This window comes from Anabrus simplex, chromosome 6 (assembly GCF_040414725.1).
Source record: "Anabrus simplex isolate iqAnaSimp1 chromosome 6, ASM4041472v1, whole genome shotgun sequence".
In the NCBI taxonomy this organism is placed as follows: domain Eukaryota; kingdom Metazoa; phylum Arthropoda; class Insecta; order Orthoptera; family Tettigoniidae; genus Anabrus; species Anabrus simplex.
Window position 1 is genome coordinate 165,836,338 of NC_090270.1, and position 27,682 is coordinate 165,864,019.

The 27,682-nt window shown below is 38.7% G+C and overlaps 1 protein-coding gene across 1 annotated transcript in view; it reads right to left on the bottom strand.

Annotated features, from left to right (window-relative positions):
- Positions 1-27,682, bottom strand: part of LOC136875916 (trichohyalin) — a 292,525-nt gene that overhangs the window by 136,947 nt on the left and 127,896 nt on the right. The window contains exon 9 of the mRNA XM_067149535.2: positions 11,886-12,012. Coding sequence (XP_067005636.2) covers positions 11,886-12,012 — 127 coding nt within the window. The remainder of the gene's footprint in view (positions 1-11,885; positions 12,013-27,682) is intronic.

Here is a 27,682-nt window from a genome sequence, read left to right on the forward strand (position 1 = left end):
TGTTTCCAGTCTTCCAGAATGCTCTGGTCATCTTTTGTCTTCTCTGCTCGTAAGCTGATTTCTCCATCCCATTGGCCTGTATCATCTCTTGGAGGTACTTGAATGTATGAACCCTCTTGATATTCCCGTATTTCGTAGTAATTTCCTCCGGTGCGTCTTTCAGGTTCAACAGATTTTGTGTTTTCTCTAAGGAAATCTGTAGTCCCACTTTCCCAGTCATCTCTATCAGAATTTTGATTCGTTTTGTTGCTGTTTCTATGGTATCTGCAAGTATTGCTAAATCATCGGCAAATGCTAGACAACTGATATCTATTTCCTTGTTCTTTCTTTCTAACCTGATGGGTTTGTGAAGTACCAGTGCCTTCAGTTCCTTTTTCCATTTTCTGATCACTTTGTCCAGTATCATGTTGAAAAAAAATAGGTGATAGACCATCATATTGTCTTACTCCCGTTTTAATTCCAAATGAATGTGTTAGTTCGCCCATGAATTTGATTTTGGATTCAGTGTCCGTTAGTGTCTGTTTGATGAGGTTTGTCATCTTCTCACAATGGCCTCTCTCCTCTAGTTCTTGTATCAGCGACTGTCTGTCTACAGAATCGTAAGCCTTCAAAAGTACAAGCGATCTCTTTGCTTCTCATTGCATGGTATCTCAGGATTGTTTTAAGATTGAGTATCTGTTCACCACAAGATCTTCCAGGTCTGAAGCCTGCTTGGTATTCTCCTATCGTGTGTTCCAGTTGCAACTGTACTCTATCTTGCATGCACTGTGATAGAAACTTGCATGCAAATGATGATAACGATACTCCTCTGTAGTTTTCTACATTCGTTCTTTATCCTTTCTTATGAAGAAGATGTACAACTGCACTCTTCCAGTCTTCAGGCAGTGTTTCAGTTTCCCAAATATCTTTTATTATTTTTGTGATTTCACCGATTGTTTTCAGTCCGAATTCTTTTAGTAGTTCGGCTATGATTCCATCTTCTCGTGCAGCTCTTTTTTTTTTTTTGCTAGGGGCTTTACGTCGCGCCGACACAGATAGGTCTTATGGCGACGATGGAATAGGAAAGGCCTAGGAGTTGGAAGGAAGCGGCCGTGGCCTTAATTAAGGTACAGCCCCAGCATTTGCCTGGTGTGGGGAAACCACGGAAAACCATTTTCAGGGCTGCCGATAGTGGGATTCGAACCTACTATCTCCCGGATGTGCAAGCTCACAGCCGCGCGCCTCTACGCACACGGCCAACTCGCTCGGTTTTTCATGATTTGTGCCTTGATCTCTAATTCATCTGGTGCTTCTGTCTTATTTCTGTTGATCTGTTGTATCCTTAGGAATCTCTCTGTGGATTCGGGACAATTCAGGAGCTCTTTGAAATATTTTGCTAGTGTTTCTCAGTTTTCTTTGTTGTTCAGTGCCAGTTCTCCATTCTCTTTTCTGAAGCAAAGGTTTTGTGGTTGATATGCTGTGATTCTGCATCTGAACGTCTTGTAGAACTCTCTTATTGTGGTTTAGAAAAGTTCTCTTCTGCCCCTCTCAATTGATCCTTTGGATATTCTCTTTTGACCTTTCTGTCTCTTGTTGTTTGCTTCCTTGTCCCTAAGTATATAAATAATTTGGCTTCCATTTTGTCGCTGTTCCAATTGTTGCATGCTGCTTTTCTATTCTCAATCGCTTCTTCACATATGTCATCCCACCATGGGTGTCTCTTTGTTCTGGTTATAGGAATTTTTGCTTTAGCTTTCTTAATTATCTTCTCTTTGAATTCTTCCCTGGTCGTTGCTGTCTCCTCTTCCCATTCCTCTTTCATTCCTGATGATTGTAGTTTAGTCATATCGAACTTTGGTATCCATGGTGTCTCCTTTTTTATTCTCTTCGGTGTCAGTTTGATTTTGATTCTCATGAGGTAGTGATCGGAGTCTATGTTTGCCCCCTTTCTCACTTGAACGTTCATAATTTCTTTGTGGTTCGAAATACTGTATATTTTGTTGAAATCCTTTCTTTAAAAAAAATTTACAACATTATTGCGTTATTTAAAGAAGTTATCACTTTTGTGATACGTGGAACAGTTGAACTGCTATTTGAAATACCCTGCCAATTGCCTGCACTAATATAACCGCTACTGAAGTTACAACTCTTTAATATCCCATCTTTTTAAGTATTGAAAATGAAAACCTACAACCTGTTTTCCAGTCAGTGACCGGTTCAGGGATGTTATGAATGAATCATATATAGGCTATTATTACGATGGGGTCGCCACTCCCAAAGTGATATATATATATGAATGATAGATGCTACGAAATGAGAATGGAGAGTGTTGCTGGAATGAAAGTTGACAGGGAAAACCGGAGTACCCGGAGAAAAACCTGTCCCGCCTCCGCTTTGTCCAGCACAAATCTCACATGGAATGACCGGGATTAGAACCACGGTATCCAGCGGTGAGAGGCCGACGCGCTGCCGTCTGAGCCACGGAGGCTCCCCTTTTTAAGTATTAAAAATAATATTAAAAAGAAAGAGAAACTTCTTCTTTCATGCAGTCCTAAATTACATCTTGTAATCTAGCGAACGCCTACGGAACTACTCAATGTGAAAATTGTAAATAAATACCACTAATTGCAGTTACTACAAAAAACACTAAACACCAATATTTGTGGAACTAAATGTATCACTCCCCCCCCCCCCCCCCACACACACACACAGAGCCAACCACTCGCTAGAGCATCCAACTTTCGTGTGATGATTAATGGAACTACATCTCATACCATATTTTTGGTGTGTGATACCTCCACTAGGAATTGTCAAAGTCCTCTCGTTAATTTCAGCCTAGCTATTTGTCCCACATTCAATTTTATTAAATTTTATTAAATGTTAAAATGATGTGTAAAAATAGTGGAAGTTTATGGTGCATCATACCTAAGTTTGTTAGTTAAGAAAATTTATTATAAATCCCTATTTTTATTTTAGTCTCATTGATTTATTTATTTTGCAGAAGATTTATTATATTATAACTATTTTTTTCCTTATATTTTCAAGTTTCCATTTATTTACAAAAAATTAATTTATATTTTTTCTTTAATGTAATCTGTTAAAAAACTTAATTATAATTTTATTTTAAAGAATACTGGTGTTGCTGTTTGGTGACTTGCTCAGTATTTTCTGGGGATCATAGACCTTATTTATGCGGTGGGTTTTGAGTACAGATTCCATTGCTTCTGGTTGTGTCTGGGTAAGTTTTTCTTGTGGGTTTGTGTGTTGTATATTTTTTTTGTGCAACCTTCCTTTTGCTGTTCACTTACCCTATGGCGTTTCTTGAGCATAACGCCATTTCTTCACATCTCGGGCTTACGTTGCAGCTGGGAGCTTCTAGAGTGGACCTGCATATTGATGACAGATGTAGGATGATTATCTATCTGAGAACTGTGACTGACTGATTGATTGATTGATTGATTGATTGATTGATTGATTGATTGATTGATTGATTGATTGATTGATTGATCGATTGATGTTTAAAGGGGCCTAACATTGAGGTCGTCGGACCCTAATGGTACAAAATGAGACAAAATGAGATGACAAATTAAAAGTGCAAAATCCTCCATTGACCAGAATTCAAAGCATGAGAATGAAGAATGAATGGATGGATTGATATGAATTTAAAATGATCCGTGGATCTGACCCACAGTGCCTCACATGCACAGAAGTTGGCACAAAACAATAGTAGTACGGACCACGGGACTGCTTCTATAGCACAAAGCTGAATCGATTAGAATATGTTCATTGTCGAAACGGGTCCAAAATCCAAAATCAAGAAAGACGTTCTGATCACCAAGACCACAAGAAATATTGATGACTGCTGGACAGAACACAAACTTCTGATCTGCTGACTCAGAATCTCTTTCCACTGTAAAGTGCCTATCCATTGCTCAAGTGTGTCCAGAAGGAAGTTTAACATCCATAAACTTTCAAACCAATTAGTTGTTACACAATTCCAGAATGCGGTCTTTGAGTGGCTGGCATCCAATCCAACTATCACAAAATAATGTATAGCAAGAATAGTCAACAATTCAAACTGTTCTCCTTGAGCCAGGTAAAAAATCTATTGGTTCTGAAGAAAAGAAGAGTCAAGACTAGTCTGAGGACAATAATGCAGAAAATATGGGTCTCACTGATGCCAAACGGCAAGTACTGATATTCCTTCAGTGGCATAAATCCTCCAGCTTGAAGAAAGCCAATTGCCATGATCTTAAATGGAAATGTCGAGATTAATACATGAACACATAAAATTTCACCCACAGTGTTCCAAGTCCAAATAATCATTACATTAAAGACTCATGCCATTAGTAGTGCTGCGGACCATGTAATTAGTAAGTTATCCCCCAGATTTTGAGGTCCCTGCACGTTTTTGAAATTTTTAACCCTTGCGTCATTGTTAGTAAGCGATCCTGAAAAAAAGAGGATCAGTCATGTTCATTTACCTCAAGTAAAAATACCCTAGTTATGAGATGATACTTTAGAAACTTTTTTTGGGGTAGTTATAAGGAATTAGTTGTAAGCAAAATTCTACTTAATCAGCAGGCCAGCCATTTTCCGGGTTGTGTAGTTAATAATTTAATTAAGAGTTACCTTAGTTGTAATGGAAATGGTCATTTATGATCATGTTAGGTATAATTTTGGGTAGAATTAGGATCTTCATAACTAGGGATTGTAGTAAAATTTCTGGAATCAGGGTGAACTCCGGTAGAATTTTAGTTTTTCACCATTTTCTAAATTTTATATTGAAATTATCTGTAGTGCTTGCCTAAAAGGCGGGGAGGGCTAAGGTGGTGCCAAATCTGTGGGGGGATCTCCCAAACGGAGGTCGTGGAGACACCAATTGGGTGCCTGCAACCTCTTGTCCACCAGGGTGGCTTTAGCTTGTGGAATTCCCTGTCTGCTGCGGATAAATTTATGTTGCAGTGGCCGGAGCAGGATGCAATCCCCATTTCTACTGTCGTGCCTAGTGGAGAGGTACGTGATGTCTTGGGCTCTGCCGTTCTACACCGCAACCCAGTGACCAGATGTTCAGGTGACGACAACCGTTCCCTGCCTGACAACCGGATGCGCCTAGTTGAGGGGCACCGTCTATATTTTGGTGATCATCGTCCCAGAACAAATATCCAGATAATGAATACATATTTGCCGGACAGTATATGACGTGCCCATTGATGGGGCACATCATCATCATTTGTTTTGGACATGTCAATCGACATTGCAACCCTGTAGCCAGATGTTTTGATAACACCAGTCGTGCTAGACTGTGCCAAGTTTCGTTATTTCATTGGTTCATTGTTTTATTTTCAGGGGACATTTAATTTTTTTAAATTTCAGTGTTGTGCTTTTTGTGGACACAAAAGAGACAAATTAAATTTTTTGATCTTTTTCAAAGTGTATATTTCATGTCATTTTTTTGTGGACATTAAGTTGGTTAAGTGTTTCTAAAACCTAACACAGAAACTGGACTGCTAAATAAAGTGTAACAAAATTATTTTATTTAAGCTATGCTTAAAATTGTGGGGGCAGGGGGGTGGGGGAATGTAGTGATTATTTGGACTTTGAACACTGTGGGATATTTTACATATTCATGTATTAATTTTGTATGACCAGGTGTTTATTTTTTTTTTTAATATTTTCTGGGCGGGGATACTTGGAATTGTTTGATTATGACGCTGTTTCAAGATTGTTTGGTTGTTGTGAAAAATTAGTCTAAAAAAAAACATTTAAAGGTAAGATAAAATATTTGTGGGACATACTGTGGCACACATGCCAGATTGGGTAGGATGCTTCCAGGAGTTTCCGGTTGCATCATACTGCATCAGTTTGGATATTTCTTGATGTTACACGAGGCACTCGATCAGCAGAATCTGCTGGGCCCTCATTATATATAACAAAACATTTTGTGATTGGCGAACGAATGAAAATGAGGGACGCCAATTGGTCGTTTCTCTATGTCACCCTTTCCAGTAGTGGAGCGCTTGGTGAGAGCCAAGTTCTTCCCAGCCGTCTTGTAATTTTGACCGCTGAAGGGAGGGGTTGCCTTCTCCAGGTGACGGGTCTTCTTGGCCCCTCCAACAGGTAAGCACTTAGCTTTTTCATCTTTCTGGTAGTAATCTTCAAATGTTGTGTTCCGTTTAATTTGTTTTGCCGGAGCTTACCCGTTTTCTTTCAGTTGCCAAATTTTTCTTAAAATGACTTAGCCTTTCCGGCAAGTCACATATTTGTTAAGAGACAGTTCACTTTTCATTCGTTTTTCGTAAATTCTGTTAAATGTAAAATGTTCAATGCCTTTTGGTAATGATAGTAAATCGTAATTTTTCCTTTCGGGGCTGTCTTGTAAATCTGCATCATCTTAGAGTATTCACATTTAGGATGGGCACCTTTTCTCAGAAGTGTTTATGAGGGGGCTGCGTCCTAAATGAGCTCTGCACTAAGATAATGATTTTAAATGTTGTGATTTCCTTTCTTCCGTGTATATTCTTTCTGGCAGTATAATGTTACTTAAATTTTATTCTTTATGACAGTATAATGTTACTTAAACTTTATTATTTCTGACAGTATTAGGTGAATTAAATATTGCACCATGAAACTTGAACATTCTGTGAGATTTTCCTTCCTAAAGTTATGTAAAGTAGCGTCACTGAATTTGTGCATTTTCGGCAAATTTTTGTTATTGTTTTAATCATGTTGCGATTCATTGCGTAATTATGTTTGATCACATTTGCGTGTTATTTCCATCTAAATTATTAAGTACAATGTATACTGAAGTCTGAATCACCATTGATTTCGCATCTTCAGCACTGCCAATACCTTTCACTGCCTGGATATGGTCCCACCGCTTTCCACTATTCCTTCCTTAGTCGTCATGTTGCTTAGCCTGACCGTTTCTGTTTGTTGTTTTCTTGTGAAAATGTGTTCTTGTTTTTAATTCCTTTGATTGTGTCTAAACATTTTTAATCTGCATTAATTATAATTATTATTATTATTATTATCATGTAGCATTGTGTCATTTGTGTTTGTGTGTAACAAGCAGGTTACACATACCTTAAGATTAAATTGCTCATTAAACTCGACCTCAATAATTCTGTTTTAACTCATTTTAAACAACTGTTCAATGATCTGTATTTTTTTTTACTAAGGTGGTCACTTTAAAGTTTCAACTTGTAATCGATTAAGTAGCTTTTCTTTAAATATCAATCCACTCTATGCAGTGGACCAATTTGCTTTAACATCCTACATTTTATATTGTGTCTATAGTCATTAAATGATTTTTCATAAAGATTAGCATCAGTAAGATCATCATAAGAAAATGTTGTCACTTAACTCTATCACAGTTCACATTTTCTTTTTTTCATTTGCGAGTTCTACAATAAACAGTGTTAACTAAATTATTCTTTACCTATTTAAAGTTTCGTCACAAAAGTTTACACTATATTACTTTGTAGGGTTCCTACAGCTTTCCATATCCTTGACCTTCAGTTGTTGGTTGTACCAAATTTTACTGTTTTGACATTTGTTTTTTTACTTGTTCTAAATATAATTATTTTCCATGTTTTAATTTTTATGTTTATTTTAAATTTTAACACTCAAAGTTGTATACGAGGATGGTTTGAAAAGTTCTCGGAATTACTGCTAGATGTCAGTGCTAGAGCAACGAGGTTCCCGCGCAATAATCACACATCCTTTGTGAGTGAATACGTGGCGCGTCAGTGCTCTAGCTGCAGGAGTGTGGTAGTGACGACTCGTTGTTGTTCCCGCGTAGTGATTTGTGTCAATGGAAAAAACTGAGATTCGAGCAGTGATTAAATACTTTGTAAAGAAAGGTATGAAAGCAAAGGAAATTCATGGCGACTTTCAGAACATACTGGGGGACTCTGCTCCTTCATTTTCAACTGTTGCCAAGTGGACCAGTGAGTTTAAATTTGGTCGGGAGAGCTTGGATGATGATCCGTGTAGTGGACGGCCAAAAAGTGTTACGACCCCAGAATTTATCGCAAAAGTGCATAAAATGGTCATGGAGGATCGTCGACTGAAAGTGTGGGAGATTGCTGAAGCTGTAGGGATGTCTTCTGAATGGGTATATTATATTTTAACCGAAGAATTGGGTATGAAAAAATTATCCGCAAGATGGGTGCTGCGGCTCTCGACATTGGACAATAAATGCACCAGATTGGAAATGTCTGAACAAATTTGGCCCGTTTTCAGTGCAACCAACAAGATTTTTGCGCTGGTTTGTGACTACAGATGAAACTTGGGTCCACTACTATACCCCAGAGACAAAACAGCAGTCAAAGCAGTGGAAACATGCTGATTCACCACCACCAAAGAAAGCAACAGCAATGCGTTCGGCCGGAAAGGTCATGGCCTCAGTTTTCTGGGATGCAAAAGGCATTCTGCTGATAGATTATCTTCCTATTGGCCAAACAATTATGGGGCAATACTATGCAAACCTCCTAGACCAACTACAGGAAAAGATACACGAAATAAGGCCTGGTTTGGCAAGGAAAAAGGTCATCTTACATCAGGACAACGCTCCGCCACACACAAGTGTTATTGCCATGGCAAAATTTCATGAACTGGGGTACAAATTGTTGCCACATCCACCTTATTCACCTGATTTGGCACCATCAGACTTTCATCTATTCCCCAAGCTGAAAATTTTCCCCGGTGGACGGAGATTTTCTACAAGGGAAGAACTGACAGCCGAATTGGAGAGGTATTTTGCAGGGCTGGAGGAATCTCATTTTCGAGATGGGATCAAGGCATTGGAACATTGCTGGACCAAATGCATTAGTCTACAGGGAGACTATGTTGAAAAATAAAAGCAGTTCCACCGAGGTAAGATAATTCTAGTACATTCCGAGAACTTTTCAAACACCTACGTATAACGTGAATCATACATATATGAAAGGAATTGTGACTGTATTCATTGTGTACTAACATACCGCATATGAGCGTGTGTATCCAACCATTGTTCTGTTTCTCTATGGAGTCCGGTAATGAAGCGAGATGAATTTTTGTGGTGACTTTTCATGACTGGATACCCTTCCTGACGTCGACCTCATATGACGTTATTACAGTAAAAAATATATATCATTCGGGATCTCACACTATTCGAGAAGTCATATAATTAAATAACGTGTCTGTATGACACAGCTAACCTTCAATGCTAAGGTGAATGGGACATTGTCAACGTTTCTTCTGCTCATTTCATATGAGACTAATGTGACATATTGTCATTGAGTTATTCTGCAACATTTCTCCGTATGGCCTGTATGTGTTGTGTATGAGATGGCAAAGTGAACTCTGACAACGTCTATCCGTGAACAGTATAACTTGTCTTGTGTATGGACTCCTATCGACAGAGCGCACAACTATCGCCACACTACCACTCGTGTGGGCTACTTGGGAAAGAGGCGGTCTGCCGTTAAAACTGATTGTGGACGGACGGTGGCAGCCATGTCTCTGCCTTCATCACATAAATGAGCGATAACCCAACAGAAATTGGATAAATCTGTTCTGAGAATTGCATTTAGGGATCAAACTGAGCTTTGGTTTATTTTTTAACTTAAAATGTAACATCTTGTAAATACAGTGCTTGTTGGTGACTAATTGCCAGCGCATGGGTCATCATTTGGTTAAAATGTTATCGTATATCTCTTCACGACTGTAACTACCTTATTTTATTTTATTTTCTTGGTGGAGTCATATTATACTTTATTTATGTGCCATTTTGATTATTGCTGTAAGAATTATGGTGAGATTTTGGTTTGTGTTCTACTATATTTTCGTTTGTACTCCATGTTGGTACCTTTTAAATCATATGCCCTTTGTTTTGTTTTTGCCGTTAAACCTGAAAATTCTTTTCTTTTCCAAATTCTATTTTCCCTCTCTGGTTAATTTTTATTCTGCTCATTTGGTGTGTTTCCTTGTATTATTTTGTTGATGTATGTGTTTTTGCTATTTAAATTATCTGGTGATTTATTGATATGCTAATCCTTGCCTCGTGTTCTTGCTTGATTTCATTCTGACATTCCGTTTTGGTTTATTAATTTTTATTGTGTTTGTTTTGACTCCGTAATGTCCGTGTATTGACCTATGTGCTGCGTAATCACCATTTGTCACGCTTAATTTTTTTCCTTCTTAGTTAATATCGTATTATTATTATTAGTATTATTATTCATAATTAATTTTAGCCCAGTAAAGTTTATGTCTCCCTTTTATATTAAATATATTTCATTTAATTAAAATTTCATATTAAGTACCATATTTATGTTCCTATACATATAGAAGTAAATTCTGACATGTACAAAGATTTTAAATTGGTTTTATTTCAAATTTATAATTTTAAAATGTAATATTCAAGAAATTGTTCATTTCACATATATAATTATTGGGGTTTTAGGCAATTCCTTAGTGGAGGGTTTTCTAAGGTTCGCTATCCTTATCTTAACTTCACATTGTTGTATTATCTCTGCCCGGCCCAATTACGTAACTGTGTCTTTGTTGTTCCTATCTTTGGGATTCTTCTTTTGTTCTTGCGTAGCGTCGTCAATGTGATAATTATTGTTTTGATCTTGGTGTGAGATCGTGTTTGTTGACGCCTTGGGTTACTGGACCTGCCTTGTTCTGTAGCTTATTGACTATAGGTTTTAATTTTGTTGATTTTCTTATCCATTGGATTGTATTTGCGAATTGAGTTTAATCTATCTGTGTCGAAATTATTTCTAATTTTGAGCTGGCTTATGTGTTAAATATTTTTCGTTGGGATATATTTATGTTTTAATTTCACGTGATGATTTATGGATCTAAGTCTTTGTCCAGATTTCAGGTGTGCAATTCCTCAACTAGGGATTGTTTTAAGCCACTCATGGTTACTCAGCCTAACTATTCATCCCATATTTTAGGTTTCTAAATTTATTTAATGTTAAAAAAAGGATTTGAATGGGTAAAAATTTAAGGTAGTTTAAGGAGCTCCTTACATAGTCTATTTAGTAAAATGAATATATTTATTTTAAAACTGCTATATTTATTTTAATTACATTCGTTTATTTATTTAGTTGGCAAAGATTTTATTATATCATTACAGATCTGTTTACTTATATTTTTAAACTTTTCTTTTCCTTTACAAAGCAAATGAAAAACTTTCAAATTTCCTTTTATTTCCCATACGATTAATTCATTAAGATTTATCTGTATGTTATATATCCCATAAAATCTAATTATAGTGTGTTGTTAAAGAAAACTGGTGTTATTTTTTTATGCCTGGCTCAGTAGTTCCTTAAGATCTCAGACCTTGTTTAAAATGGAATGGGATTTCAGTGCAGTTTCTCACTTCCACTTATGTCCTGGTAATTTATATATCTGAGTTGCTGTATGTTGTTATTACTTTGTCCTTCCATCTGTGTTGAGTACATTACCCTATGGCGTTTGTTGAATGTAATGTCAATCTTTGTCATCTCGGGCTGGCGTTGCACTCGTCAGAGGAGTTAATGAGGCGAAATGTATGACATGATCAATGATAGTAGGAAGGAGAGGGTGAAACCTGGCACACAGCACAAACTGGTGTGCTCAAAGCTGAATGTCCCTATCCGGTGGACAAATCACCATAAACAGCGCCATATACCTTCACTCCACATGAACAGAGGGAGATTTGGAATTGAATTCAGGCTTTTGACACGCACTCTAGCAATTAAAAATTGCCAGCCAACAATCTGATGGTGAATATTTCTTCAACTAATGGGACTTGAATTGGTTAACCATGGTGTCAGACCATATAAACTTGATGACATGTACTTAACTTGATGAATGAGATTTGCATAATATTTTTAAAATAATCATCAATATGAAGTTTGGATACTTACTTCTTTTCACGTTGTCGTCGTCTGTTATATTGTTGCATAGCTCTCCGAGCAGCTTGGTCACGTGTTTTTTCTATAATTTTTCGCATACGCTCACGAATCCTTTCCTCTCTTGCTTCAGTGCCCAATTCTAAACAAATGGCAAGAAATGCAGGCAATAAAATTCATTGGCCAATTTTCATGTACTGTCAGCATATAACTCTTAAGTTCTTCAGACTGTCAAAATTGATTTAAGATTAACTAAAATTTACAAAATACATGAAAAAGAAAACATTTAATACCAAATTATACCTGAAAAGAAATTTAATTCCTTTTCAGGTATTTTCTAAATGTTATTTAATCATAAATTAGTTTTGACAGACTGAAGAACCTAACAGTTATAGATTAAGTCGAAACTGAAAAGAAATTGCTTCCGCTATAACAAACCATCACATTAGTACATTTATCATAATAAAGATTATTATACCTAGAATATTCTAATTTAGTACAGGCAAGCACCATCACATGCAGAGGTGTTTGGTAATGAAAATAACATACACAAATTTAACAAAATTTCAAACTTTTGTCCAAAATTTCAGCTGAATTATACACAAACAAACAAACAAACCAATCAATCAATCAATAATAACAATTTATAATTCAGAATATGACTGAAATAGGTTTCAAAATCAGAGGTGGTGTTAGAAATCAAGAAAGTTATCAGATCCCACATCTGGGAAACATGGACAATATCAAACTCTACGCAGCTTTCAAAATCAGGCGACACCTGTTCTCTAGAATGTGATGAGATATACAAGTATTATGGAATTCAGCAAAGTAAATTGGTAGAACATGCAATCATGAAAGTGAAGTTGCAAATTATTAAGAAAAAGAAGACAAAAGGGGCCTGGTTCGGTGAGGTAGAAGAAGATCTACAAGATGTGGGCATTACACATGATGATATCCTGGAGCGTAACCCACTTAAAAAGAGACTTCAAGACCAGAAGGGTTCCCAAGAAAAACCAAAGCTGAAAACAGGGAAGACTATAATCCATCAGCTTCATTGCCCATATTGATAATTTAAGCACACAAGTATGAAGGGTGAGTTTTCCACCTATTCAACACTTTATTTTACAAAATGTTTAGTATTATTTATGTACCGGGCGGTACACCTCTACAACACAAGTTCAAATCTTGCGCCAATTGAAACTCCTCTACAGGAGAAGCTCTGAACTTTAAAAACCGAACTAACTCTACTGGTTATCAGAAGATGTCACTGTGTGTTTTTGATTTGCTTTTGTTTATCATTGATCAAGAAGTGTAGACATTCTCTAACAGATGTCTCGAAGAAAACTATGATAATGCGCTCTGGTGTGAAGGAATGAACCTTCTTGGACAAATTTTGTATTCATAAGTTTTCTCTTTACTAAATTTTGTTCTGTCATTTGTGGGTTGGCAATATTAATCCTTTCTTTCCGCCTGTTTTGAATGTAGCCAATCAGGAATTTCTGTAATTAATTTTTGGCCAATCGGGGCTTTCTTCTCCAATTTTGTATGTAACTGTGTACTGTAGCCAATAAAAGTTTGAGAGCGGGTTGTTATCATTCATGAAAGGTCTCGAACTTTCCACGAGGGTATAAAAACTGCTGATTTTCTTGTCTCCGGGCCACTTCAGTAACATCTAGCTTAGTGTGTGGATATGTAGCAGGGGGCGGGAAGTGCCTCCTTCTTCGGGCAACAGATCTCCAACAAGGTAATGGCCTTTTAACATCTTTATTTCGTGCTAGCTCAGCAGTTTAACTCTCGGGGAGGGTTCGAAACCTTTCATATGTAAACTATTAAACATGTAAACCATTTTCCTGGTAAACATCAGTTTCCTTGAAATTTAATTCGGGGATAGAGAGTGCTTTACCCTCTCGAGCTCCCCTTCATTTGAAATTGAGGTGACTACGTTTTCGTAACCGTTTCTTCTCTTCCTTAATGTAAGTTTTCTCATACGAGTCACCTCCCTAGAATGGGATTAGCCCCTGTGTATCAGCCTAGAGCCACTTAGGTTTTAAAATGTGTATTTAGGAGTGCAAGCTCATGCCTCCAGTCCTTTCTGTACTTTCGGCCAGTAACTTAACCTGATGTTTTGTTTTCTTCATGCAAAGGCCCTGTAGGTTGGGTATTAAATACCCCCGTTTCTTTGTGTGCTTTGGGGGCAGTTAGAAGTACAGTTTGTTGTGGCCTTTAATAGGCTTTTAAAATTGAGAGTAGGCCAGCTCTTTCTGGTATTTTGGAAGGTGCCTCTAGGAGGCTTGGTATTACTAAGCGGGAGCAAGAGCTCCATGTAATGAAGGGGTTTTCTGCCCTTTGGTAATTTGTGGGTGTGAGCTGTGAGCTCAGACTTTGGGGCTCGTAGCCCAGAATTTGTAAAGTTGCCTTGTACCTGATTTAACTGGTTGTTATTTGTTGTACGCTCTAAATTCTACGTCAACATTGTTAAGTTTTGAAAATATAACCTTTGTTGAAATTTTAATTCATCTTTCGAACTTGTAGTTAGACCCATTCCAGCCCGCACCTTCTTTCACCTCTGACTTCCACGGATAACTCCGTAACAAGTGGTAGCAGAGTGTGGTTGAATGGGTCTCAATTTAGCCCCTTTTGATGGCTAAACATTGTTTTTGATCCGAACTCTAACAATTTTCTCCGTCGCTGGAATTTTTCCATTTTTCTAAATTTGTAAAGTGTCTGTCATCATGCCCGGCCCTCGCGATGTCCTCCATCCCGGCTATTTGCGCAAGGAGGAATTAATCTATGAATTAACAATTAGAAATGTGCAATCTGGAGGCACGGTTGCGGTAGATACCAACAAGCTTAAAGAGTCCCTTGATTTGCCTATTTCCATCCCAACTTTGGGAGAGAAAGAGATTGACGACTCTCTCTCCACGACCATTGACAATACTACTGAGCTAGCATCCGTAGTTGGTTTTTTTGAAGAAAATGATCCTTCTCCAAATCAACTTAAACGTGTGCAAGCTAGACTGTTTCATTTTTCTAATAGAGTTAACGATCTGTTGTCTCTAAAGTTGAAGGACATTCAAGGGAAGGAGGCTAGTGCTCTTCTCGAAAACCTTTCCACATTGTCCAGTAAGGTTAGTCTATTGTTAACTGGGGCAGTCCCTCCCAAAACCGACCAACCCGCTACGGTAAACGAAGTTAGTGAGGAAGACTCTTCTAAAGGAGAAGAAAATAGGAAATCAGTAGGAGTTCAACAAACCTCTGCTCTATTAGAAAATGAGTTTGAACGTCGTACCTCTTTGAATAATGCACCTTCTCAATCAGCTTCTCCGCCACTTAGGCCTCTACCTACTATGTCACCTGGCTTCAGCAGTTTGCCCCATCCTTTAGCAATGTTGCTCAGAGGTATTTCGAAGTTCTCCGTCATTTCCACCAGTGATGTCATTGCATTTCTAAGATTTTTCGTTGAGTTTCAGGATCATGCTCTTGTTTTTTCTCTTTCTCCGTGTCAAATCCTACAAATTATTTACCCTTATTCCATTGGTGTCCTTTCAGACAAGATAGTAAGAGCCATTCCTGAACAATCATCTATTGAAGACTTCCACGCCCATTTGTTAGCTAACTTTATTCCGGCTAGGGCAAGGTCATCTCTAATACAGAAGTACTATTATAGAGTACTGCGGTTGGATGAAAACTTGGCAGACTTCATCCAAGATATTAAGTTCTACACTAGAGTATTTGCTCTCCATTTTCCAGAAGATCAAATTGTTCAGGCTATTGCGGAAGGAATTTCACCATCTTACAGGTCATACTTGTGTTTTGCGTCGTGTCCGCAAACTTTTGCCGAATTAGAGGCTATGGCTGTCTCAGCGGAAGGAGTTAGATACGCTGACACCTTACGTGTCGCGAAAGAACTCCCTCTATCCTCTAGTAATTTTCGGCCTCCACCTCGCTGAACTCCCCCAATCCGCAAATGTTATGCTTGTGGGTCGGCAGATCATCTGCGTAATAAGTGTCCGTTGATCAAATCTAATGGGACCAGGAATGGAGCAGGGTCACCCCAAGGCTGTTTTAAATGCGCCGCCTTTTCCCATATTGCCAAGAACTGCCCTAATGCTAACAGCACCCCCTCCTGCTCAACTTCTGGTGCAACTCCCACCAAGAATCAGAAGTGACTAGTGGCTTCGGCTGAGTCGGCAGATTCATCTTTTCAAGGCTCAGCCCCTGTTAAATCCGACGAAAATTCAGGGAAAAATCAGAACTGTTCTACATTCCCATTTGAATGTCCCAAAGAATGTCTTAGGATTGCGGCGGATACTCCTGCACTGGTCCCATTTCTCAAAATTGAATTGAATAATGAGCCTGTAACTGCTCTATTAGATTTGGGCAGTGTGTGTTCCATTATTTTGGCCGAGTGGTACTCCTAATTGAAATCTGTTTGTAAACTTCCTGATTATTGTTCGTCTTCGGTTCAATGTGTTTCGGCAAACTCCTCCCCATTAGAAATTTTAGGGTTTCTAAATGCTAAAATTCATATTTCTAAATTTACTTAGAAAGTAAAACTGTTTGTGGCTAAGCGCTTGTCTTGCCCCATTATATTGGGAGCCGATTTCATGTCTCACACCGGTCTAGTGCTCGACATTCAGAGCAAGTCGTGCACTTTCAAGTTTGTCAGTAATTTCAAAATCCCCTTGTTATCATGTAGTTCTGAACCTTCTTCGTAGGAAAGGCATCAAGAAATTCATCGTACAAACCGACGTGTCGGCGGCGGCGGCGGCGGTAGCTGCAGTCCTTCTTCAAGAGACTGAACTAGGGAGGCGACCCATCGCCTATGCATCTAGGACATTATCGGCCCAAGAATCCAAGTATTCCATCTATGAACTTGAGGGTTTGGCTGTCTTGTTTGCTCTAGAAAAGTTCCGTCTCTATCTGGAACATGTCAAGTCTGACTTGGAGACTGATAACCAAGCCTTAAGTTGGGTCTTAGATAGGCCATGTCGCACTGGTCGCATAGCCCGCTGGGCCATCAGAATTTCTGCCTTCCAATTTGATGTTAGGCATATAAGAGGAACTGAAAACGTGGTTGCTGACGGACTAAGCCGTATGTTTTCTAATGATGTAGAGACCCCTGAACAGGTTGATAGTTCTTCACCTCCCGAGTCCATACTACCTGAGGTTAATGCCATTCTAACGGATGCTTCCATGTTGTTTAGGGATCTTGAAAAATATCAACGTGAAGATCCGACGCTGGCCCCTATCATGGAAACCCTTTCTTCTGGGGAACATGTCGTCCCTTATGTATTGAGGAATGGTGTTTTATGTTGCCCATCGGGGCATGATAAGAAGATGAAAGTTGTGGTTCCAGCTGTTCTTGTGCCTATAATCTTCAAGTACTACCATGAGACCCCATTAGGGGGGCATTTAGGCATCTTTAAAACTCTAGAAAAGATCCGAGAAATGTTCATCTGGAAAGATATGGACGGCGAAATTCGTGAATTAGTAAAAGCTTGTAAATCTTGTTGGCTTAGTAAACCCACCATGTCCACTAAGCAAGGGCTCTTGTCTTCTCATCAAGCGTCGCACCCCATGGAACGTCTTTACATCGACTATGTAGGACCCTTCCCCCAGTCAAAGGGGAATGCCAACAAGTTCATCCTTGTGTGTGTAGATGGCTTCACTAGATTCTCATGGTTATTTCCAACTAAGCTGGCTACCGCTCAGTCCACCATTTCTTGTTTAAATTCTATCTTTGCTTCTTTTGGTCCGTGTCAATATATTGTGTCTGATAATGCTAAAGCCTTTACCTCTAATCTCTTTCGTAAATTCTGTTTTGATCTATCTATCTCACATGTAACAACTTCTGCATACTATCCTCAACCATCTCTGGCTGAACGGGTCAATCGTAATCTGAGGTCGGCTCTGATTGCCTATCATCACGATGATCACTCCAGACGGGATACATCCCTGCATTGGTTAGCTTTCGCTTTGAATTCGGCGGTTCATGAATCCCGTAAGTTCACTCCAGCTTCTTTGATGTTTAAGTTTGTACCCAACACGCCGCTCTCTAACCTTTGGTCTCTTAGTGATATTCTACCTGAGACAATAGATCCAGATAATATTAAAGATCTTTGGAAGAAAGCTAAGGCCAACCTTAAAATTTCTCATGAAAAGGTTAGGGAAAGATATGACCGTGGACGGAGGCCCACCAATTTAAAAATAGGAGACCAAGTTATGGTCAAGAATTTTGTTCCCGTGGGCAAGCTTGCCCCCAGATTTCATGGGCCGTGCACCGTCTTGGATTTTCTTACGCTGGTCACATTGTTAGTGAGCAATCCAGCCACCGAGAGAATCTTTAGGGTTCACCTTTCTCAGGTGAAACCTGTGTAAATTACTTGCTCATTGGATCTTTAACATTTTGTAAGAACCCCAAAGGTTATATTTTTTTTTGGGGGGGGGGGGGTTCATTTCTAAGGCCTTCTGCTCTGTGTTTGTTCATTTACCTTGTAAAACCTTCCCCATAGTTACTCTGCTGTCCTGTCAATTCGGCCATTACCACGCTCCGGTCTCCTGCTAAACCACACCAGTGGCAAATTAAATAAAGTTTCCACGCCGCTGGCCCCTCAACCTCACAACAAACACTGTACCCTAAAACCATTATGGTCCGACACAAATTCTGCCGCCGAGATCTTACTGCTTCAGTGCCCCAGCAGGCGTGCGGCGCCGTACCGCCACTGAGGTGGGGTACGGGCCCACTCCACTCCAGTGAGATCAACCAGTGTACGGCGAGCCGGAGCCCTCCTTCTGGCCTAGGCTGATGTGCGGCGCACCACCCGCAAGCTACTCGAGGACTGTAAACAAACTTCGCATCTGCGGCGTGCTTCACCACGACTACCCCTCTCATAGTAGCGGGAGAGAGGTATCTCAGGGTACTTGAGGGGTCCAAGCGGCCTCCACTGGAGGGTCTGTACTGGGCGGTACACCTCTACGACGCAAGTTCAAATCTTGCGCCAATTGAAATTCCTCTACAGGAGAAGCTCTGAACTTTAAAAACCGAACTAACTCTACTGGTTATCAGAAGATGTCACTGTGTGTTTTTGATTTGCTTTTGTTTTTCATTGATCAAGAAGTGTGGACATTCTCTAACAGATATCTCGACCAAAAACTATGATAATGCACTCAGGTGTGAAAGAATGAACCTTCTTGGAGAAATTTTGTATTCATAAGTTTTCTCTTTACTAAATTTTGTTCTGTCATTTGTGTGTTGGCAATATTAATCCTTTCTTTCTGCCTGTTTTGAATGTAGCCAATCGAATTTCTGTAATTAATTTTTGGCCAACCAGGGATTTCTTCTCCAATTTTGTATGTAACTGTGTACTGTAGCCAATAAAAGTTTGAGGGCAGGTTGTTATCATTCATGAAAGGTCTCGAACTTTCCACGAGGGTATAAAAACTGCTGATTTTCTTGTCTCTGGGCCACTTCAGTAACATCTAGCTTAGTGTGTGGATATGTAGCAGGGGGCGGGAAGTGCCTCCATCTTCGGGCAACAGATCTCCAACAAGGTAATGGCCTTTTAACATCTTTATTTCGTGCTAGCTCAGCAGTTCAACTCTCAGGGAAGGTTCGAAACCTTTCATACGTAAACTATTAAACATGTAAACCCTTTTCCTGGTAAACTTCAGTTTTCTTGAAATTTAATTTGGGGGTAGAGAGTGCTTTACCCTCTTGAGCTCCCCTTCATTTGAAATTGAGGCGACTACGTTTTCGTAACCGTTTCTTCTCTTCCTTAATGTATTAAAGTTTTCTCATACGAGTCACCTCCGTAGCTTGAGATTAGCCCCTGTGTATCGGCCTAGAGCCACTTAGGTTTTAAAATGTGTATTTAGGAGTGCAAGCTCACGCCTCCAGTCCTTTCTGTACTTTGGGCCAGTAACTTAACCTGATGTTTTGTTTTCTTCATGCGAAGGCCCTGTAGGTTGGGTATTAAATACCCCTGTTTCTTTGTGTGCCTTGAGGGCAGTTAGAAGTAAAGTTTGTTGTGGCCTTTGATAGGCTTGTAAAATTGAGAGTAGGCCAGCTCTTTCTGGTATTTTGGAAGGCGCCTCTAGGAGGCTTGGTATTACTATGCGGGAGCAAGAGCTCCATGTAATGAAGGGGTTTTCTGCCCTTTGGTAATTTGTGGATGTGAGCTGTGAGCTCAGACTTTGGGGCTCGTAGCCCAGAATTTGTAAAGTTGCCTTGTACCTGATTTAACTGGTTGTTATTTGTTGTACGCTCTAAATTCTATGTCACCATTGTTAAGTTTTGAAAATATAACCTTTGTTGAAATTTTAATTCATCTTTCAAACTTGTAGTTAGACCCATTCCAGCCCGCACCTTCTTTCACCTCTGACTTCTACGGATAACTCCGTAACAATTTACATTAAAATAGTACCGGTTTTGACCTGTAAATAGGTCATCATCAGCTGTTGGTGAACCTGCTTAATAGCGATTGTACATAATAAAAACATTACTAAAAACTACTTAAACAAGAATGTCTTATTCTAATATAATACTAATGTTAAGTTATATACATTTGGTACAATTATAGGGTTTTGACTTGTTGGAGTCCCATTCAAATGTCTAAGCTGTTGCCAACATTACGTGAAACAAGATACAGTACATATTCGTATGGTACAATGAAGGGTTTTGGCATGCTGGAGTTCCATGAATGCCACATATTACAAAAAACTGTAAAGCTGAGGTTAAAAATAGGGTATAGAATAAAGGGTCACTGAGGTTTTGGAGGTGCATTGTTGGGCCTCAATTTTGCAGGGAACATTGCGTTCAGTAGACTGAGGTTCTGTAGCTGATTTAACAGGTACTATGTTCATAGTCTACGTTGTTGCTGATACATGCTAGTTTTCAGGAACCTTGTTGAGGCATATCATGCTATGTTAACATATTGAAATTAAAGAAAGTAGGTTGATAGAGCTCCCCTCTTCATACTTGTATTTACGCTCAGGTAAATTCAAAAGTCGGAGAAAGAAAAAGGAAGTAGGAATTAGAATAACTGACGGAGAGTGCCTGCTAAATGGTTTGTGTGCTATAGAGTGTGTGTTACGTGTGGGCTGGATATGTCCTTAAGTACAGTCGGGAGTGTGCTGCACACTGTAGCGTGTAACGTCATGTGGCTGTCATAGTGTTCAGATTGAGAGGTGGTGGGGAGGGAGAAGCAGCCTCTGGAGGGTGGTGGGGTGGAGTGGGGTGTGTCTTTTGGGTTGTTTGTGGGTTTGTGTCTGTTGATTCTTTTTTAAATGTGTTTTTTAGAATGGGAATGGCTATGTTGAAGAGAATGTTTGTTTTATCTGTGATTTCATTGAAGTTGAGGTTGGGATTAGTGTAGTGGTCCATATTGATATAAAAATCTTCCATTATATTGAGCAATGGGCCTGTGGGGTTCATATTTAAAATTTCCATGTCATTCTCAATATTAGTGAACTTATGCTTGTGTTCCTCGACATGTTGCCCTATGGATGAAAAGCGATTATATTTAGTGGCATTTATATGTTCATTGTAGCGAACTGAAAAACATCTGCCCATTGCATTTTATGTGGTATACTCCTGAGTGGCTGTATTTGTTGTTTTCATTGACAGATTTAGTGTTATGTAAAATGGAAGCATTATTACGTGTGGTCCTGTAAGCCATTCTTAGATTGTGTCTTTTGAAATATTAGTTATGAGGTGGATGTAAATGTTGCTAAAGGTAAAAAGTGCGTAGTCTTTCTTAGGTTTGTTGTTTCTACTTAATTTGGATTTCGGTTGATGTTTTATTTTGTGAATGATATTGCTTATCATGTTTCTATTGTATCCGTTGTGCTCTGCTATTTCGTGAATTAGGTTTAGTCCTTTATTTAATTCTTCCTGGAACAGGGGTATGTTGAAAGCTCTGTATATCGTACTGCAGTATGCTGCTGTTTTGTGTGCATTAGGGTGAATGGAATCTATTTTTATAGTATTGGAGGTTTGTGTAGGTTTTCTATAGATTTTCTACATCAAGTGGTCTTCAGTTTTAGTGACGAATAAATCAAGATAATTCAAAGTATGATCTTTATGTTTCCACTGTAAATTTTATATGTGGATCTATTTTGTTTAACTGTTCAAATATGTTGTTTTTGTTTGTAAACCTGCAGTCTATAACAACAAAGATACCATCTGCAAATCTGCACCGGAATGATATATTGTTAATTTTGCTAATTTCTGAGTGTTCTAAGTGGTCTATGTAGATCTCAGCTAATATTCCTGAAGCTGGTGAACCCATGGGAAGGCCTTTTTGTTTGTAGATAGTGTTGTGGAATCTAACAAGTCAAAACCCTATAACCCTATAATTGTACCATATGTATACCTCTTAACATTAGTATTATATTAGAATAAGGCATTCTTGTTTAAGTATTTTTTAGTAATGTTTTTATTACGTACAATCGCTATTAAGCAGGTTCACCAACAGCTGATGATGTCCTATTTACAGGTCAAAACTGGTACCGTTTTAATGTAAATAATACTAAACATTTTGTAAAATATTGATTATGTGGAAAACTCACCCTTCATACTTGTGTGAACAGGGAAGATGTCGACTGGAAAGGAACAACATGGTCCTAAGTTGGCCAAAATTACATGAATGAATAATGTTGTTGTGTTGTGTTGTTTGAGTCATCAGTCCATAAAGTAGTTTGATGCAGCTCTTCATGAAAGCCTACTGTGTTATCCTTTTCATTTCTCTAATAGGCTCGTCATATTCATACCTAGATCTACCCCTACTGCTCTTACCGTCCAGACCTCCCTCAAACACCAACTAAACAAAGTCTGGGTGTCTTAAGATGTATCCTATCATTTTATCTCTTCTTCTCGTCAAATTTAGCCCAACTGATCTCTCACCAATTCGATTCGGTCGGTATCTTTTCACCTGTGATTAGATCTATCAATCTAACCTTCAGCGTTCTTCTGTAACATCACATTTCAAAAGCTTCTATTCTCCTTCTTTCTGAGCTAGTTATTGACCCTGTTTCACTTCCATACAATGCGATGCTCCAGACGAACGTCTTCAAAAACATCTTAAAACATCTTTCTAATTCCTATATCAAGCTTCAAAGTGAGGAAATTTCTTTTCTTAAAAAAGCTCTTCTGTGCTTGTGCTAGTGTGCATTTTATATCCTCCTTACTTCTGCCATCATTAGTTATTTTACTACCCAAGTAACAATTTTCATCTACTTTCTCTAATATTTCATTTCCTAATCTATTATTTCCTGCATCACCTGACTTTGTTTGATTGCACTCCACTACTTTTGGTTTGGACTTACTTCTTTTCATCTTGTACTCCTTACCCAAGACTTCGACCATACCATTCAACAGTTTTTCCAGATCTTCTGCAGTCTCAGATAAAATAACAATATCATCGGCAAATCTCAGGGTTTTGATTACCTCTCCTTGGATTGTAATTCCCTTTCCAAATTCCTCCTTGATTTCCTTTACTGCCTGTTCTATATAAACATTGAAAAGGAGGGGGACAAACGGCTGCCTTGCCTTACTCCTTTCTGGATTTGTGCTTCCTTTTTCAAAGCCTTTATTCTTATCACTGCTGACTGATTTTTATATAGACTGCAGATAGTTCTTATTTCTCAGTATCAAATCCTAATCACCTTCAGAATCTTAAATAGCTTGGTCCAACCAACATCATCAAATGCCTTTTCTAGATCTAAGAACGTCATGTACATGGGCTTGTTCTTCTTAATTCAACCCTCTAAGATCAAACGCAGAGTCAGGACAGCATTTTCCTGGTGTGAAAATGGAAAACCATGGAAAACTATCTTCAGGGCTGCCGACAATGGGAATTGAACCCACCATCTTCCGAATGCAAGCTGTGTGATTTGGATCATGTAGCTGTCAGCTTGCATTCGGAAGATGGTGGGTTCAATTCCCATTGTCGGCAGCCCTGAAGATAGTTTTCCATGGTTTTCCATTTTCACACCAGGAAAATGCTGTCCTGACTCTGCGTTTGATCTTAGAGGGTTGAATTAAGAAGAACAAGCCCATGTACATGACGTTCTTAGATCTAGAAAAGGCATTTGATGATGTTGGTTGGACCAGCTACATGATCCAAATCACACAGGGCCGATGGCCTTCGATGTTAGGCCCCTTAAAACAACAAGCATCATCAAACAACAAGCAAATCACACAGCCACTCACTTAATACACTTCGTATTAGAATAAAAATATTAACTTAAAATGTAATTTAATGAGACTTTAACCTTATTTACATGATACAAAGCAATCATCATAAGAATTTAAAACTGTTGAATGATAAGAAAATTGACTCATCTTTTGTTCAGGAAAACACAGCACTGCCAGCCTAGTGAAAATGACAAGTTAATTATTTTACAGGTTCACTCGCTCTACAAGTTTCCTAGTTTTTGTAGAAAGTTGAAGCTTCATTGGAGTGCTTCCCATATTAATTTATTCACCATTTGTTGCTCATGCTTTCTGTCATTTTCATTTCGTTTCCAGTTGACATTTGGTAAATTGAGATAACGTCTATAATAACATTCCTTTCTGTGTTGTTCCCTACATAGCTGATTATCTTATAAAATAACTGGCTGCAATACCCATCATTGATGGGACAATCATATAGAATGTGCAAAGTTATATAACTCCGCAGCTACTTTCCACCAATGTTCAGGCATGCTGGTTCACTTGGGACGCAGCAGTAATTCCACATCAACATCATTGCCAGCCTTGCAAGGTCTGTACACCCCAAAAGCAGCAAGTTGCCTATTATCTTTAGAGGTGAACCTTACATCTACATCATGTTCTTCACTTCAAACATTTTTGTAGCTTCTTTCACCAGTAGGAATACTACCTTTCCTACCTTTCCTAACCTGTCTTTGACAAATACTCCAGTTCCATGGTAACATTTCTGCACCCATAATATCATTTCACAGCCGTGATTCAATTCCTATTAGAATATCTGGTAAATGTATATGTATTAAATTACTTCGTTCTATTCTTTTCCCTACAGTACTTCTACACTTCAACACAATTTTACGTCATCCTTGCTTCATTCCTGCTTCCTATACTGTCATCACTATTCCCTTTCTTTTTTCTTTTTACAAGTTGCTTTATGTCGCACCAACCCAGACTGGGCTTACGGTGATGATGGGATAGCAAAGGGCTAGGGGTGGGAAGGAAGCGGCCGTGGCCGACAATGGGCTTTGAACCCATTATGTCCCAAATGCAAGCTCATAGCTGCGCGGCCCCAAACGGCACGGCCAACTCGCCCGGTCACTACTCCCTAGTCCACCCCGTTAACCTGAATGAATCTCCTTATAACTGTTCTAAAAATATCCCCCAAGTTAACTAGCGTATTCGGCACATACGGCTATACACTAAAAAGAAAATATCGCCACCCTATTATCTTATTTTCTAATCGCTCATCACTGCTGCCAATTTGACTGGTTATATATTGAAATCATAAGACAAACATCAACAAACTAACCTCAATATAAGTGTCAATAATGGAGGTTCCCTTATCCAAGTTAATAATCAGTCAAAATATTCATAATTAGGTCGATTTCCAAACTCAGTGAGGAATGAAGGAAATAAACACTCTCTCCCTTACCCTCACTCTATTTCAATATAAGCATTACTATAATCGTATTCTTCGGTGTTTGCCTAGTGCAAATAATTCAGCTCCCTTCTTGATATTTGCTATAACATGTCGGACTGAAGTGACACCAGGCTATAATAATGCACACAAGCAAATATATGTTCATATACCGTAAGTCAATAAGCATACAAAAAGGGTAAATCTGCAAACCGTACTAAAGTTGTTACAAGACAAAGTTAGGTTAGGTTGATCAAAAAAATGTCCTTCCATTTCAAGTGAACTGATCTCTATAGAGGAGGTAACACTGCTTTCCTTTTTGGAGGAGTACTTGCAAATTTTTGTTGCTTCTTATACATCCTAGTTGAAGACTATACATACGAAATGGATGAAACAAAACGATATTAACCCGCGAGTGGTCGCTATATGAGATTTTCTCTCACGTTATTTTGTATTGTGAGTTTACTTCTCAGTGATGCAAAGGAGTTGACTGTTCCCTCTTCTAGCTGAATTGATAACTGTTGTGAGTAAGGCCATTCACATTTGAAGGGTAAGCATCCCCTCCTCTAGTTGGAACAAAGATTCGTATGAATTCATGCGCCCTGTGCGAGAGGCTAACTCATTGCAGGTTATAAACTTCATTTTCCTTGTCCGTATTGAAGATCTACTTGTGATACAATTCCTTTAGTTTTGCCAATTGCCACCTTTTCAATACAATAAAAGTATATTTCAAACATCATAATAAATATGTAAGTTTATAATATACTTTTATTGTATTGAAAAGGTGGCAACTGGCAAAACTAAAGGAATTGTATCACAAGGCTCCCTCATCGCGCAACCAGTAGCGCTGGTGTTATATTGAACTCGAGAGGGAAACTTTCTCCTGTTGTAGACATTAGTATTTGACTTAAGTCATGTGCAAAACATTTTCCATTTTCAGTTACTGATAAATTAGTCTTCAAAAATTGAGTCAAGGAAAAATGCTGCGTAATAAGCTCTGTTACAAAATCCAGCTAACTCAAATGTTAGAGAGAAGACCTATTATACTTTACTGTTGCATTTGTATTGCATCAGTCAGAAAGTTCTATATTAATATGTTACTGGTTTTATGTCCCAATAATTACTTTTTACTGTTTCCGCAGATGCGGAGGTGTCGGAATTTTGTCCCCCAGGAGTTCTTTTACATAACAGTAAATCTACGGCTGATGTATCTGAGCACTTTCAAATACCACTAGACCAAGCCAGAATCAAACCAGCCAACTTTGGCTCATAGAATCAGCCTCTTAACTCTATGAAGGGCCGTACGCACAGTATGAAACCACCTAAACTGGCAACAAATAGAGCAGTGGTCATAGACTGTAACCACCTTCTATTTGTCTTTTTCCTCCTCATGGGCAGCTGCATTCTTTCATAACCACATAACAAACTTCCGAGAAGGACCAAAGAGATGGCAGCAGTGTACAGGATTTACTTACTCCAGCTGGCACGTGTTCCAAAGGAACTCAACCTACGTGAATCACCTGTCTGCAACCTTCCCGCCATTTTGTTGCATTTTTTGCAACATTAATACATTGACTTTAATAAACTAACGGTGAGTTCATTTCATCATAATTTCAACATCAAAGTGAAATGAATGACAGTTTTGTTTTTCTTGCCGCTTTCTTCAGTGGTTACAACATGTAACCTCTGTCCATGATACAGAGTTTCTTATATAACCTTATATAAACTTTTGTTGGGTTTCAGTGATCTGCACGTACATTTGGATAAGAATGTCTGGAAGAAAGCATGGTTTGAGTGATAAGAAGATTGGGGATTCTCTGACTGAAGAAATACCTTCTGGTGGAAAGAGTGGTGTTAGTGATGATGGTGATGATGATGACAGTGACTCTGATCTTACATTTAATTCTGCTGATATTCCCACAATAAATTCAGTTCCTATGATGATAAGTGAGAGCGAGAGTGTAGAAGAAAATATAAAAGAACGAAGTCCTTCCTCAGTAACACTACCTGGTTCGTTATTACACACACCAATCTGGAGCAAAGATAACTGTGTCCATTCGGTTCCACCGTTCACAGAAAATGCAGGTGTAAGCGGTCATATAAAAGAAATTGATTTACCAACCCCATACGTATTATTCTCACAGTTTTTATCCTGATGAGCTTATTGACCACATTGTGTTTCAG